At 36.4% G+C, this 17,745-nt stretch overlaps 1 protein-coding gene and 1 long non-coding RNA gene across 2 annotated transcripts in view; one reads left to right on the plus strand and one right to left on the minus strand.

The window, feature by feature from the left end:
- Nucleotides 1-17,745, minus strand: part of CRADD (CASP2 and RIPK1 domain containing adaptor with death domain) — a 42,046-nt gene that overhangs the window by 23,698 nt on the left and 603 nt on the right. Inside the window, exon 2 of the mRNA XM_063308875.1 lies at nucleotides 8,904-9,202. Coding sequence (XP_063164945.1) covers nucleotides 8,904-9,201 — 298 coding nt within the window. The 5' untranslated portion in view covers nucleotide 9,202. The remainder of the gene's footprint in view (nucleotides 1-8,903; nucleotides 9,203-17,745) is intronic.
- On the plus strand, nucleotides 1,058-17,701 carry LOC134501240 (uncharacterized). Its single transcript, XR_010068327.1, has 3 exons — nucleotides 1,058-1,100; nucleotides 17,020-17,139; nucleotides 17,346-17,701. It is a non-coding gene; the product is annotated as an uncharacterized LOC134501240 (long non-coding RNA).

Raw genomic sequence — 17,745 nt, forward strand, 5'->3', positions numbered from 1 at the left:
AGCCTAAAACATTAATAAGTATAAAATTATATATATATATATGTATGTATGTATGTATGTATGTATGTATAGATGTAGATGTAGATGTAGATGTAGATGTAGATATAGATATATCTTCCCTAACAATTAAAGAACTAGAAAACAAACAGCAGGTTATGGAGGACTGCTCTGGAACAATTAAAAAGCAATCACATAAACAGCTAATAGTCAAGAGACAATATGGAAATACTGTGCAGTTATTTGCCAGCAGTCATTGAGGAAAAAATTCCAAACCATAAAAGAAAGGTTACTTTAGTATTACAGGTGTGAACAAAATATTAAGAATAACAGCTCTGGGCAGGAAATCCATTTATTCATTTTACTGAAAAATTTAATACCAAGGATATCCCTGTGATGCATGTAATTATAATATTAAAAATCAGGCCCAAACAGTTCAATCTTACCTCAAGTTTTAATCAGACTGTCAAAGCAAATGGTTGGCATTATATTACGTCTTTTATAATGCTGAATATTCAACCATTTTCTGAAGTAATCCAATGAAAGAGAACAAAAACAAGGAATTGGCAGCAGATAGTGATAAACCTCTTCCAGTTTTCACCAAAAGGACAGCAGATGACTGCATGTCAAATTACATTTTGGCACAAATATATTATTGTGTCTCCAACTGCTTGGGTAAAAAACTAACAAGAAGTGAAAGACAGAAAAGTTATTGCAAAGAAAACTAGGATTTTATGGAAAGATACAAACTATGCAATCTCTCCTATAGTAAATATATCTAGTATGGAGGAAATAGAAATGTGTTCCTAACATTTTGAGAAGTTTTTACTGTTCTTGGCATGGGTAAAAACTCATGTTTGATCAATATCACTTGAACTCCAGATTAGAACCTCAGGAACTAAGCCAAGATACTCATCACATCCAACAGTTGTAGGAGCATTTCCACGTCATCCCTGATCCAGGGAGGCCACTCAGATCAGAGTTCAAGGTTAGTGGCAGCGTGAGTGTGTGTGAAGGTTTGAACTTGTTATCAGGAAATACACCCTCTTCATCAAACATACTCTACTATAAACACCACCACCCACTACTCCTCCCCTGTACTGGTAGGATACTATTAGTTCTTACTTTTTATTTGACTTAATAATAGGCAGAGGATTCAAGATGTTGCTGGATGTTTAAAATATGAACTATTAAACATCCAGCAACATAAGACTTGAATATTTAAATTAAATTATATGTTTAAAATATGATGGGAAATATGAACATAGTCTTTGTTCCATACTAACAAATGGTCTAATCATCTCTAGGTGACCAAGCTAAAAGTATTAGTTGGTTATTATCACCTACCCTGGTCCTTTAAGAAATTAGAATAGCTAATACAGGTGGTTTTGAAGCGGTTTTGTAGATCTATTTCTGGGGCTACAAAGCAATGTATTGATCTTAAATTCATCAAAAGATTATGCAAATTAAGAAAGTGACAGATATGTGGGACTTTTCTTCAGAATCTGTTCCGCATTCAAAACTATAAAGGAATCTAAGCAGTAGGCCCCAAGTACCTAATCAAACTTAAAGGAAGGGAAAAAAACACAGGATCAGGCAGTGTAGGATGGCAAAGACAGATGTTCTCAGGCTCAGGTTGACTGACCCGAACTTGGCAGGAACTTTTTGGTCATTCAAAGCAGCATGGCTAGTAAATAATCTCTACTGCACATTAGGACTGAAGCCATTTCAAACAATTAATTGTATTCTGACAGATATACTTCTTTCCTCTTGAGCTTACCCTCAGTATATTCTCTTGAATTCAAATTCAACGCCTTTTCCTCCTACCCTTTCCATGGTTCAACAGAAACTCTGCTTTAGCAGAGTTACATTTTCAGCATTCCTGCCCAGGAAACTAATGCATCTCATATAGAGGTCAGAGACCTTGAAAAACAACTACTTTTTAGAACAGAAAATATAAACCTAGAGTTCCATCAATCATAGATGTTGAGAAGTGATAGCTGGGAGCAGCAGAGTTACTCTTAAAATGAGAACTCTTGTGTCTGCTCATTATAACTTGCATTACAGTAATGCAAACTAAGGCCATGCATGGTTCTGATTCAAAGAGAAATGGGAGCTTCAAGGCACACGAGAGTGTTCACATAGCACCTGTCAGCAATTCCTTAAACCAAGAGTGGTTTTGCCCAGGACTGAACTCCAGCTGCGGAGAGCAGACACAAGGATCCATAAAACTGCTTCAAGAAGTTTCCAGATAGTGCTACATGAGCATTCCCCTCTGTAACTGAAGTGTTGCACAGCCCTAATGCAAACCCACATAGAAAAGCAGAAATCTTTAGCTCAGTTAACAGAAACATTAACTGTAAATGCCAAAAATGAACAGCAGAGCTGCACAAAGGCCTGGCCAGTTTTTACTGTAGAAAAATAATAAAACTGAGAAAGAAGTGATGATTAGTAGAAAGGCTAGCCATGGCCTGCATGCATATACATACAGACACACACACACACACACACACAAACACATAGACACACGCATGCACGCACACACACCCTGGGCCCAGCGTGTTTCAGGTTAGCAGCTTAGATGTTCTTGTTACCATCTCCTATCTTCCAAGGGGCACATCACTTGACCTCACCCTAACCTGCTATGTGAAAGAGACTGGCCTTTCACACAGCACCTGTGCCGCCTTTCTGGCATTTAAAATATCAATACAAAATGGGAAGCCATTTCTATAATCAGAAGCTGTACAGAAACCAGTAGTCCCATTCTTTTCCCAGCTTTAATGCCAGACTTCCAGTTGAAGGGCTATGTATTGCCAGCCTGGCATGAGGGGTTGGCACCAGGCCATATTCACAACAATCAGATTTTATCTTTATTGTTCAATGTATTACAAGTCAGAAGCTTGTTGAAATATGTTACAAGTCATGCTTCTGCATATTTTGTTTTAGGCCAGAGGTATGCAATAGTGCCCTCCACATACTTCTGAAGTGTAATCCCCCAAATCCTTTGCCACTAACCATGCAGCTGTGGTTGACAAGAGCAACAGTCACAGACATCTGGAAGGTACCAAGGTGCCTACTTCTGTGTTAGGATTATCTGTTGAAGGATTATCTATCAAATCTGATAGAATACCCCTTGAAACAAAAATAGCTATATGAATAATCCAATCCATAATCACAAAACAAGGGAGAAGAGTGGCATAGAACTGCTTTCCTGAACCCCTACTTTCCTATACGTATTGATTATATATCAGCATATATATAGATAGGAGCATTCATCACGAACAGGCCTATCCACTTTTTCCTCAGCATTAAATCTAAATTCACATCGATATAGTTAGTGTTTAGGAACAGAACAAAGAGGGGAGGACAAAAAGGCTCAAGAGAGAAGTATAGAAAGAAAACATCCTGCAGGGAACTTAACTCCACCATGCAGCACACATTTATCATTTTACAGAAACATACAGTGTATTATTATAGCTTGCTGTTCCTAGAAAGAACTAAACATTTCTGCCAACAGCCACAGCTTTTCTCAAAAACTGTAAATATTATGCAGAGGCTTTCAGACTATCATGCCTTTGCCAGTACTGCCTCCAAATAAATCCTCACTTAGAAAGTCATCTTACTGCCTGACTGGCTAGCACTAGGAGTAAAAGTGCTTTTTATAATGACATGGTAAACACATCTACTAGATATATGAGATCTTGTTTTGTTGATAACTGGAGTCTTTCTAAATCTGAAGCCTATTTGTTAACCTGAAATCAAGATGTTTATAAGTATCACACTTTTTTTCTGCTACTTTTATTGTTTGGCCAAGTATACAATGCAGAAACTACAAAATCTCACAGTTATCAGTTGAAATATTGGTGTTTTAATTAATTTAACTTAGTTTTGGACAAAGTAACTTAATGGAATTAAACCGATTCTAATTCAGTTGTGTCATTTCAAGTGGTTTTTAGATCACAGGATATGGAAATCAAGATAAAATAGAACAAAAGAATGTCTGTACTATATTTTAGCTGAGAGTAAGAGATCCGCAAGTTATCTCTTATTGGGTTGAAAAGCGCTATCTGTTGTGCATGTTTCAATTGTTTGCTTACTGCTTGTTCAGCAGCTATTGACCTTTTCATGACCATCTTACACATTCTTAGATATTTTGCTGTGGTTTGCCCCTCACAGACATTTTTATAAAGCACACTGTTGGCCCAAACCCTTTCCTTTGCATTTACCCATAATCAGACTGGGAATGAACAAGGCTAGCTAGATATTCTTAAGTCTTTGCTTACAATCTGCTATTTTCAGACCATCTGAAAGGTTCATTAAAATAATTCAACTTTATTCTTACATTTTATTTATTCTTGTACTCACACTGTAGAGATTTCCCATAAGTCAAAGTCTCTTGTTACTGGAGATGTGCAAACTTCTACCCCTAAGGAAGTGAACATTTTCACTGCCCTTATAAATGATACGCAGAATATGCTTAGGCAGTATGCCATATGCTTGGCTATACTTTCAGCAAATTAGGCTGCTCTATATATACAGGTACTACAACTCCCTGTGTTTTTAGCCAGCAAGATGTCAGGTTGGGTAAAGCTAGATATATCACCAGTGATTGTAATCTCTTATCATATCATGATTGTATTATTTTTAAACTGTATTTTAAAAGTTTGCATGAGACTCAGTGACGTAGAGTACAAGCATCTTCAACAGAAGAGACTATATGTAGCTCAGGGTTGAACTGTTGGAGTCCTTGATTGTTTGCTTGCGGATATCTCATTAACATCATCATTGCTGGTGAGTGTGGGGCTTGCTCCCTGTTTATATACAGTAGCTTGCCCTGCCAGTGTTGGTGGGGGTATGGTTTTCTTTTTGGTTGTTCCTTGATTAGGGTATTGTTTCCTGCTTTGGTGTTTGCCTGGTGTTAATTTCTGTTTATCTGGGTGTTGGCTGCTGGAGAGGATGAGTTCTGGTCTTTTTGTTTCCTTCTTAGCTTTTTTATTGTTTCTTTTGAATGGTGTGTAAATGTGGTTTACCTCTATGGGTCTATTGATGGCTGATCTGTCTGAATGCCAGGCTTCCAGGAATTCCCTAGCACTTTTGGATTTAGCTTGGTCTAGGATGCTCACAGTTTCCCAGTTGAAAGTATGGTTGAGTCTGTCTGTGTGCTGTGAGATTAAGGAGTTTTCATCATGTCTTCTGACTGCTAGTTGATGTTCATGGATGTGCTATGCTAGTCTTCTGCCTGTCCTACATAATGGCTATTACAGTCCTTACACTGTATGTTGTAGATGACTCCTGGAATGGCTGGTGAAGATGACAGAATTAGCAGAGATGGCAAAATTGACTTGTTTGATTAGAGAAAGGGCAATAATTACATTTATTAGTGACTGGAAACCCCTCATGGACTTGTCACTGAAAAACGAAAAAAATGAACTTGTGATTTCTGGGTTTGATAATTAGAAAGGGTGGACTATGTAAAGACGGAAAACATGTTGTAACCTTAGAGAGAGAGGGTAAAATATAAGCCTACTTGTAACTGATGTTAAAAAGACCAGAAGCTGCTTCTTTATAACTTTTCTATTTCTTTCTTTGCATTTTTTTTCACTTACTTGTTATTTTTCTTTATTGTCCTTAGTTTTCTCTTTCAAAATTTGTATTGTTTTTATTTTTTAAAAAAATATTTAATAAAATTTATATATATATATATATATATACATACACACACACACACACACACACACATAAAAGAAAGATCTCTCCCCCCACAAATAAGAACTAAATATTTTTCAAAGCAAACGATCTACCTCTTCCCCAAGAATTTAATCTCAGGACTACAGATGATACAATCTTCTTGCTAGGATTTGTATCATCTGTAGTCAATAGTCGAGTCAGGGAAGAAATCAGACTAGATGAAATTATCCAGTCTGCTGTAGCTTTAACCCTAACCCTCAACAGCCACAGTAAGGTACTTTCCTTAAAAGAACAATCATTATCAATAGAAAAGGCCTGCATTTCCTCAAAAACTGGGCAGTGTGGGATTGGACTGAATGTGACATGATTAACATTGCAAATTGTGCACACGTTACAAATGTGCTCCAGAAAGCTACAATCACTTCTGGTCTTGCTATAAATGCTATGAACTCTTATCTGATAAGTAGTACTGAAGAAAGTTTGCAAGAGAGAGAGCTCCAGAAATCAACTGACCAAGAATGCCACTGTTTGTACATCAGAGCAGAAGCTGAGAGCTGGAACGGTCTCACTCAGGACACTGTAGCACAGCACTCCGCCTCCTTCTAATACAGGTAGTCCTCGAGTTACGACAGCAATTGGGACCAGAATTTCCATCACTACATAATGCAGCCATAAAGCTCGACATCAAGTGACTGCATCACTTAGCAATGGCAATCCCGGCATTTCCTGTTGCCGTCATTAACCAAATTCCACTGGTCATTAGCCAAGGACCCACCTCAATCCAAGCCATTCCCAGCTTGGTCCCTCCAAGCCCTGAGCCTCGGTTCTTCCAATTCTGTGTTCAAGAGTCATGTTGCTGATGTTATTGTTTTAGTATAAAAGAATTTTAGCTAGTTTCTGTTGTCTTCTTGGATAATGAAACACTAAAAGATCCACTGTATGCCAACTGTTATGGCAACAGGTTCTTTTTTAATGGATTAGCACTCTTAGGAGGCTGTTTATATCTGGTTCAGTGAAAAGAACATTGGTTAGAGAAACTCTGTGGTATTTAAGTCAAATACAGTATTTGAGTCAAACACATCTGTAACTTGTCCTGATTTTTGTCATGCATGGTCATCTTGTGAAAATGCAAAGAAATTTTGGGTGTAAATGCATATAATCATGTGAAAGATACTGCAGATTAATATTACGATCAAACCAGAATTATTTTTATTGGGTTTTATGGATGAACTAAAAAGAAATATGGGAAACTAATTGCAGCAAGATTATAGTATGCACACAGATGGAAGAATAATGAAATACCCACAGCAAAAAATTGGATTATAAAATTGATGGAACTCACAAAAATGACAAACCTGACCAGTTTGGTCAAGGAAACGAGACTTTTTAAAAGACAGGAAGCATTATATGGACTTTTTGCTGAAAGAATAAAAGATGGAATTGATGATTTATGGATTTGTGGATTAAAAAGGGTTAAAGAGGACAGAAAAGGAGTAAGATGGCAATTACTGGATAGAAAGAACAGCGGAAATCAAAATTCTATGTTTTCTTTTTTTTCTTTGTTTTTTGCTACCTTTTTTCTTATTTTTCTTTTCATTTTTTATACTTTCATTATATTTTAAAATTGTAACAAAAATATTTTTTTAAAGCACTATATTAGTATTTTACTTGTACATCACTATAAGGGCAAACAAGTGAAACACCAATGCTAACATTTCATGGAGGATGCTGTTATAACTATAGGACTGCATCACTTCAGTAATCTACAAGTGCATCAAATGCCTCAAGTTGAGAGGCGCAAATGAACAGCAAAAATGCTAGATCTGTCAGCAGACCTAGTTTGCAAAGAGCCTCTTTTCTCTTACATGGGACAATGTTATTAAACCATGGATAGTCACCTCCTGCTGTACCAGAGGGAGAGAGGCAAACAGCAAATGGTAGGCTATAATATTCATGTGTATGAAGTTACTGAGTCAATGGGTACTTCAAGTTTCATTAATGCCCATTAAAGGACCAGTCAAGCATTTGAGCTTTGACTATGGGTCCAACTTCATTGGTACCTGTGTAGAACTTGATTGAAGCCACTAATCCAAATAATACCAGCACCTAGAACTACCTAATTTGACTAAAGTTGCACCTGCATATTTAACCACTTCACTCATCTCACATGGGTGGAACCTCTAATTGTTTGATTGCTGTTGCCCGTTCCATCCTGGTTTCTATGTTGTCAAATACAGGTCTCTCTCAGGTAGGCTATAATGTTTTGACTACCCTTCTGGCTGAAGTCACAGCTGTTATTAATTCAAGACCTCTGATTCCTGTCTCTACTGATCTTCTAATATATCTCCTAATATAACTCTTCCTATACTTCTCACTCGGAAGACATGAGTGAACTTGGCACCACTTGAGTTCATATCAAGGACCTGTACAAATGTCAGCGGAGACAGATACAAAGCCTTGACAGCTCCTTGTAGACCACCACAACTTTACAGACAAAATGCAAATAGCAATCCACTCAATGGAATTCCAAGTTGGTGATCTGTCCTGCTAAAAGACATATACTAGATTCATGGCTTATGGAATTCATCATTCACACTATGTACATCCAAGATGAAAGTATCTGCAAAGTAGAGATTAAGTCAAGGAAATAAAGGACCGTAAAATACTTTTTAGGTCCATCATTGAAAGATGCATGATCCAAATAGTACATATGAGAAATATTCAGACTATTTGAATCCAAAGCAGGAAAAGGTTTCAGATCTGGTGTGGCTATGCTCACTGTACCTGTCACTAAATCCTTAAATAAATTATGCCTTTTGCTAGGCTCACATGGCAGCTGTATGGTCCCAAGAAAGTGCAAGTTTGAATTAAGGTGGCAATGTTACCATTTCCTTAGCATCTTTCTAACTCAACGTATGTATGTTCCTGGGACCATGCAACTACCACATGAGCATAGAAATGATGTGGTTTCTTTAAGTAGTTACTGAGGAGTAAAGCAAACAAGTCAATTCTGGATCTGAAGCACATTTTATAAGGACCAACCTTTGTTGCAGACCTAGAACATATTCGGGAGGTAAGATGTCAGATATTAAATCAGCATTGAGCTACCCATGCAATTTTAAAAAAAATTATCCTGGCACTAATTCTAATGTAGTTCTCTGATTAATAGTAAAAACTACAGTCTCAAACTACTAATTACTATTATAAACAAATCTTACCTGCAGGAGTCATTAGCACAACTTCATTGCGCTTTGACTCAAGTTTTTCTCTCACCCATGGAAACTCTTGTAAGGATTCTAGAAATGCCTCAAATGCCTTAGGTCCTCTTGTTGGAAGGATGTCAAGAAGCATCAGAGTTTTCCTTTGGTTAGTAACTTGGGCCCTTATTTCTTGCATGTGGTTATCTGTTAGAATTTCTTCTTGATAAAGATATTGAATGACAAGGCCCTCAACCAGCAGTTCTGCACATAGCTCCAGGCGCAAAGAGCGCAGAACCTGCTTGTCTCTGGCATCCATCCTGAGAAAGAAGAAATATGTAAGTGGCAAAATTTGAACCCATCACTTTTGGAACTCTCAATCTGAATTTTTTAAAGTCTGGCTATTTATTTTTAATACTGTTGATGATGATGATGCATTAGTGAAGCAAAGTACAGGCTTGCTTAAGATTTTCCATAATGCAACAGTTCTATGCTCCTACAGAAAAGTTGCCCCCAAATGTGACAATTGTAGCTATGTCTCTGGAAACTAGAATTTCTATCATTACTGGGAATTATCTGGCTACTAGGCTTGGATGTTCTTTGAACTGCAGGTTGCGCTGGGGAGCAGGGTGTGTGTGAAGGACATATTGCAAAAGACCCAGAAGACTGTTTTATTTGATTAATATTTCATGACCACTGGTAAATGTTGTAAATCAAAGGCTAGCACAAATCTAAAATACAGAGACGTCTGTGATTATGGTTTATCATCTTAAGCAGGCTTAGGTGGTGTACAACATATGCTCTTTCCTGAACAAAGGAAGTATCACCAATGACCGGGTTTACAAATTACAAAAATTGTTAATGTGATCTGCTTGATTTTAGAACAGAATGTTGTATAAGCTTAGCCTATTGTAGCTTATTCAGGAAATCAAAATTAAGCACCCAAAGCTTAACAGCTAGGTTGCCAGGATGGGGCTGTATAGGTCCCTGCTCCACCTGATTTTATTTTAGATTCCTTTAATATAAAAAATGTGATACTATTGTGCTGCAAAGCAAAGCATCTGCTTCAAACATGTATTCCCAATGGTGTTTTGGGCTCACACAGACCACAAAAGCATTTTTAGAAAATGAAGAATAATCAACTGCAATCCAGTGTTTTGTTTGGAAGTCTGTTTATCTACTTCCTCAATGGAACTGCCTAAAAAAAAAAGACAAAGGTAAACAGAGAACATTTTAAGAGACTAGAGGAATGATGGGAAGCAACCTCATCTGGTTGTTTCCTGGTACATGCCTGATTGGTCTGACCATGTCCATCACAGCTATTGGTGAGAGGGTCCTTAATACACTCAGATTTCAAAATGTGCCCATTTACTCCAAAAGCTTGGGCAGCTTAGCAGTGTGAGAATCCAATCACTGTCTCATGTTTCCTCTCTATTAGATCAAATATTGCAACACATTCAACATTTTTGAACGTGATTTTCTTTGAAAAACAACACTGTTTTGATTGGAACTAGCTGGATAAGCTTCACCTTCTAATTTGTGGAAGTTTCTGGTGAAGGGGAATGGCTGCAGGTTGGGCTTTCTAGGAGCTCAAGAGAGCTAACAACTACAACGCGGAACGGCAGGTAGTCTTGCGGAGTTGGAGCAACGGGCAGACCATGGAGGCAACACTGAGAAAGAGTGCTGCCAGCGAAGAACTCCAGCGGCTTCGGAGCGGCAGGCGAAAGCTTTACTTTCTCTTCTACCACTTTCACTTTCGCCACAGCAAGAAAGCAGCGGAGAAGCCTGGAGGCAAAATCAGTAGCGTCCGCGTGAGTAGCCTAGTATTCTAGGCACTTCTGCTGCCCCCTTCATTTCTTCTAAAAGAAATAACTTCTAATTAAAGAAAAGACAAAAGAAAGGAACCTTCTGAGCGGAGGAAAAAAACTTTATACTTCTGGAGGAACAATTTCTATTACAAGTCTTCTTTGGAAAAGAAACTAATTTAATTAATTAATTTCTATCGCCATATTGTATGGTACTGAGGTTATATATGTCTATCCTGAATTGTATTATTTTGATATAAATACTATACATTGCTTTATAAATACATATTGTATTAGGGGTAGTCCCTGGGTCAAGTAAATAAGGATCTATATAATATTAAAAATGAATACAAGGAGACAGAACAGGAGAGGTTCAGAGGCTGGGGAAGGAGAATGGCTGAAAGTCATGTTTGAGGACTTTACACAAAAAACAATTCAAAATATCACTCAAAATCTAACACAATTATTGGAGGAGAAAATAGATCGATTTGAAAAAGGATGAGGTCAAAAGCTAGAGACGATGGATAAAAGAATGAAAGCAGAAATCCAAGATGTAAGAGAGAGAGTTGAGAAATTAGAAACAGAGAAAGATATTGAATTAGACCGGTTAACTGTGTTAAAGTTAAAAGAAAAAGAATATTGTGTCAGACTCAGGGGAGTAACTGAAAAGAAAGAGGTAGAAATTTGAGAAACAGTAGTACAAATGCTTGTCCCAATCATTTTTTGATATTACAGAAATTTTGGCCATTGTAGATGCCTGGTGTCAGGCTCTGCCTGCTAACCAGTAAAGACACAGACACTAGCGTGGGCTTAGGTTCTGGCTTTATTGATAGAACAGAGTGCATGCCTTTTAGAAAAGCTGAGAGTGAGTGGAGCGCGCCGGAACGGGATTTAAATAGCCCGCGCCGGTCAGCACTCCACCCCTTCTTACTTCGGGTGCGCCCCGAGCCCCGTCGGTTCCGTTGCCGGTAGGTGAGGGGTCGTGGAGCCCCTCCTGTGCTCCGGGCGTTTCCTTAATTGCTTCCCTGGCCGGTGATGGTTCATTGCCGGGCGATCAGGTTCGTAATCTCTTTGACAGCTCAGGCGCGCCTCGTGGTCTGGTCTTGTCAATTACCTTCTTTGCAACATTGTATCTCTCTCTTCCGCGCCTCCGGCTAGAGTTGATACTTTGTTGCCAGCACCTGTTGCTCTCTTTTGTTACCTAGTTGCCTTTTCCCTTCATCCACCCGGTACCCATTTCCCTGCATTGTCATGCGAGCCGTTGCGATGTCACAAGCATCGCAACAGTGATCATGACACCTGGAGACACAAAAATGGCACAGCAAGAGATTATATATTTTATTCAGATAGATTCAAATCCTTCTCCAGGATCAACATGATATGGCTATCAATAAATCTGGCAAACGAAATTTTAGATGTAACAATTCTTCCCAAAACCTTTTCTGATCATAATCCAGTTCAATTGGCTATAAAACTTCATCCAAAAAATTACAGATGGAGACTAAATGAAACTTTGCTGAGAAATAAAGAATTTCTGGAAGATTGTAAAAAGGAACTAAACAAAATTTTTGAATGGAACTTAAATAACAAAGTAAGTATTGGAACAGTATGGGATACCAGCAGGACTTATATGCGAGGGTACTTTATGTACTTAAACAGATGCTTAAAAAGAAAAACACAGCAAAAACTTCAAACAGCTCTAGATCAAATTAGGATAAAAGAAAAAGACCTCCAAGCAAAACCATCAGATGAGGGTATAAATCATCAAATAAAAATTCTACAACAAGTAAAAATACAACAGATGAAATTGAAAGGAAATTGAGGTATATTAAACAAATAAACTTTGAACATGCCAATAAAGCTGGTAAATGGCTAGCATATAAACTAAAAAAAGATAGAGAAAAAAATTATTACTAAAATTCGAGAAAATGAGACAGATCTAGTTGATAACGAAAAAATTAAAAAGGCGTTTCACATTTTTTTAAACTTATATAAGAAACAAAAAGTCTCAATTGATAAAATTGAAAATTATTTATTAAAACATAATTTAAAGAAATTATCTAAAGACCAAAAAGCAATAGTCAACAACCCTATTACCACTCAAGGAATCATAGATACGATTAAAAAACTGAAAATAGGTAAAGTACCAGGACCAGATGGATTTTCAGCAGGCTACTATAAATGCTTCCAAGACCAAATCCTACCACCACTCAAAGACCTATTAAACTCGATTCTGATAGGAAATACAATACCTAAGTCCTGGACTGAGGCAAATATTATATTAATTCCAAAAGAAAAACAAGATCCAACATTATGTAAAAATTATAGACCCATTTCTCTATTAAATAATGATTATAAAATATTCACTTTAATCTTAACCGAGAGATTGAAAACTATACTCCAAGAAATAATTAATCATGACCAAAACGGCTTTTTACCTCAAAGATATATAAATGACAACATAAGGACTGTTTTAAATAGAGTATGCTCAAACCCGTAATGAAAAACAGATTATGTTGCTATTCTTAGATGCCGAAAAAGCCTTTGACAACTTAAATTGGAATTTTATGTTTAAGACCTTAGAAATTATGGATTTTGGTGATACATTTATAAAGGCAGTAAAATCAATTTATACATTTCAAAAAGCCAGAATTGTAGTAAATGAAGATATAACACAAGAAGCCTTTGACAACTTAAATTGGAATTTTATGTTTAAGACCTTAGAAATTATGGATTTTGGTGATACATTTATAAAGGCAGTAAAATCAATTTATACATTTCAAAAAGCCAGAATTGTAGTAAATGAAGATATAACACAAGAAGCCTTTGACAACTTAAATTGGAATTTTATGTTTAAGACCTTAGAAATTATGGATTTTGGTGATACATTTATAAAGGCAGTAAAATCAATTTATACATTTCAAAAAGCCAGAATTGTAGTAAATGAAGATATAACACAAGAACGTTTAATAGAAAAAGGAACAAGACAAGGTTGTCCATTATCCCCCCTATTATTCATATTGGTACTTGAAGTACTAACAGAAGATATCAGAAAAGACTATCAGATAGAGGGAATAAAGATAAAACAAGAAATATACAAATTAAGAGCCTTTGCAGATGATTTAGTTATTACTCTGCAAAATCAGCAAACATCAATTGATTACTTATTAAAGAAATTACAAGAATATGGAGAATTAGCCGGTTTTAAAATAAACAAACAAAAAATGAAAATGATAAATTTAAATATGTCACAAAACGACCAGATGTTAGAAAATAAATCAGGATTTAATAATGTTTAAAAAGTTAGATACTTAGGGATTGAAATTACAGCAAAGACCAGTGATCTATTTCAAGATAACTATGTAAAAATATGGAAGGAAATCAAACAAGACCTATTGAGATGGGAAAACTTAAGTCTATCACTTATGGGACGTATTTCCACAATCAAAATGAACATTTTGCCTAGGATGCTATTCCTATGCCATACCATTCCAATATTATTAACAGATAAAACCTTCAAAACATGGAAAAAGATCTGTGAAAGTTTATACTGCAAGGGAAAAAACCAAGAATAAAATTTAAATTTTTACAGGATGCCAAAGAAAGAGGTTTGGACCTACCTGATTTTAGGTTATATTATGAGGCATGTGGTCTATTATGGCTAAAGGAATGGATTACTCTAAAAAATTATAAACTGCTAAATTTAGAAGGACATGATTTAAAATTTGGATGGCATGGGTTTTTATGGTATAATAAATTTAAAGTAAATAAAGAGTTTAATAATCATTGTATCAGACGGTCTATTTTTAGAATCTGGGAAAAATACAAGCCGATATTAACATCGAGTCTACCTCTATGGATTTCCCCTCAAGAAGCCTTTGCAAGGTGAGAAAAGATAGAAAACCATAATTGGTTAAAATACTCAGATTTATTAAAGTTTGAGGGGACCAAGTGTATAATGAAAACTAGAGAAGAATTGGAAAAAGAGGGATATTTATGCCACTGGTTAATGTATATCCAATTAAAAGAACAATTTAAAGTAGATACGAAGAACTACAAATTTATAAAAGAACCATCCTGGTGGGATAATCAAGTCTATGCCAATAATGACCATGTGATCTCTAAAATTTATAAAACGTTATTACAAATGAGAGTGGTAAATGTACAAATTAAGGATTGCATGACTAAATGGGAGAAATATTTTGGATATGATATTGAATATGATTATAGGGAAAAATGTGGACTAAGGGGTTAAAATTTACACTCAATTATAATTTGAAAGAAAATTATTACAAAATGATGTTTAGGTGGTATATAACTCCAGATAAACTATCTAAAATGTTCAAAAATACTTCAATTATCTGCTGGAAATGCAAAAAGGAAATAGGAACTTTATACCACATGTGGTGGACTTGTGCAAAAGCTAAGAAATTTTGGACATCTATGCATAATACTCTCTGTAAAATGTTGGCAGTAGATATTGTTAAAACACCGGAGTTATATTTACTGGGCTTTATGGACAAAGACTTAGAAAAAAACCACAGAAAACTTCTATTATACTTGATTACCACGGCCCGGAGCATCTACGCTTCAAAATGGAAAGAAGAACATGTCCCATCAGTCGAAGAATGGACAATTAAATCCCTGGACTTAGCACAGATGGCAAGACTCACTGATAAATGATAAAAATATGGACAATTTCAAAAACGATTGGAAGCCCTTTTTCAAATATGTTGAATTGATGCAAAAAGTTTCAATGGATATGTAAAATGTAAATATTAATTAGTTATATAATTTAAATAGAAATATAGATGTTATATGTTGAATTGATGCAAAAAGTTTCAATGGATATGTAAAATGTAAATATTAATTATATTAGTTATATAATTTAAATAGAAATATAGATGTTATAAGATGTATAGATGTAACATCTATTTCTGTTTTATTGACTATTCTAAAGCCTTTGACTGTGTGGACCATAACAAATTGTGGCAAGTTCTTAGTGGTATGGGGATACCAAGTCATCTTGTATGCCTCCTGAAGAATCTGTATAACGACCAAGTAGCAACAGTAAGAACAGACCATGGAACAACAGACTGGTTTAAGATTGGGAAAGGAGTACGGCAGGGCTGTATACTCTCACCCTACCTATTCAACTTGTATGCAGAACACATCATGCGACAAGCTGGCCTTGAGGAATCCAAGGCTGGAGTTAAAATCTCTGGAAGAAACATTAACAATCTCAGATATGCAGATGATACCACTTTGATGGCTGAAAGTGAAGAGGAACTGAGGAGCCTTATGATGAAGGTGAAAGAAGAAAGTGCAAAAGCTGGTTTGCAGCTAAACCTCAAAAAAACCAAGATTATGGCAACCAGCTTGATTGATAACTGGCAAATAGAGGGAGAAAATGTAGAAGCAGTGAAAGACTTTGTATTCCTAGGTGCAAAGATTACTGCAGATGCTGACTGCAGTCAGGAAATCAGAAGACGCTTAATCCTTGGAAGAAGAGCAATGACAAATCTCGATAAAATAGTGAAGAGCAGAGACGTCACACTGACAACAAAGGCCCGCATAGTTAAAGCAATGGTGTTCCCCGTAGTAACATATGGCTGCGAGAGCTGGACCATAAGGAAGGCTGAGCGAAGGAAGATCGATGCTTTTGAACTGTGGTGTTGGAGGAAAATTCTGAGAGTGCCTTGGACTGCAAGAAGATCAAACCAGTCCATCCTCCAGGAAATAAAGCCAGACTGCTCACTTGAGGGAATGATATTAAAGGCAAAACTGAAATACTTTGGCCACATAATGAGAAGACAGGACACCCTGGAGAAGATGCTGATGCTAGGGAGAGTGGAGGGCAAAAGGAAGAGGGGCCGACCAAGGGCAAGATGGATGGATGATATTCTAGAGGTGACGGACTCGTCCCTGGGGGAGCTGGGGGTGTTGACGACCGACAGGAAGCTCTGGCGTGGGCTGGTCCATGAAGTCACGAAGAGTCGGAAGCGACTAAACGAATAAACAACATAGATGTTATACTAGAGGATTAAGAAAAGATAAAATGTTAAGACATCATGATCCACCACTGAGATAGCTGGAAACCCTGTTTTCTAAACTGTTTTTCTTTTCTTTTTCTCTCTTTCCTTTTTCTCTCTTCTTTTCTTCTTTCTTCTCCTCTCTTTTCTCCTTTTTTGCTTTTCTATAAGTAATAGTATTGTAATGTGTTATTGTGTTCATATATAAGTTTATGTTCAAACTTCTTATTCAATAAAACTAATAAAATTGTGGGGGGAAAAAGCTTCACCTTCTAATTTGTTTCTATTCTTCTTTTAAAGCCCTACACAGTTTGCGATTAGAGAATTTGAAAGACTACGTATCCCCATGTGCTCCTTGATCTACCTAGACCTTTGGCATGGGTTCTGTTCAATGTCCCTTCACTGGCAGAAACCTAAGAGGTCAGTAAGTTAATGGTTGCATGGTTGTAGCAACAGGCTTTAAAATTCTGTTTAGCTGCCTCTGTCAGTAATGGCACTGTGGTGTCTTCTAAGAATGGCTGAAATACTTTTAACTGTGGCCACTGAATTTAATCCTGCTTTTCTCAAAACTGTTAGTTTTGTGATTCAATTTTAATACTATGCAATTATGCTTTGCTTTTCTATAGATTGATGTGAGCCACCTTAGGAAAACTATTGAGACAAAACCTACAGGATAATAAGATAAAAGTCAATAGAAGCTCTAAGGGCATCTTCTGCATAATAATTACAATTACTAATATATCAAACAGCAGAAAATATTACTAAATATAGCAATCTGAGAGAAAATAACCAAAGCATTAAGCCAGATCTGAAAATTTAAATGGTCTGAGTAATCACACAAGAAGTTCAACATGTTTTCATTTCTTGTAATAATTTTTTATATTTTTAAAATATGTTTGTATATTGGTTTTTAATTTGTTTTTATTGGATTGTTTATATCTGTTGTGAGCTGCCCAGAGTCACTTAGATGAGATGGGTGGCCATACAAATCAAATAAATGAATAAATAATGTTTTATTTTTTTCAT

This window comes from Candoia aspera, chromosome 7 (assembly GCF_035149785.1).
Source record: "Candoia aspera isolate rCanAsp1 chromosome 7, rCanAsp1.hap2, whole genome shotgun sequence".
Lineage (NCBI taxonomy): Eukaryota > Metazoa > Chordata > Lepidosauria > Squamata > Boidae > Candoia > Candoia aspera.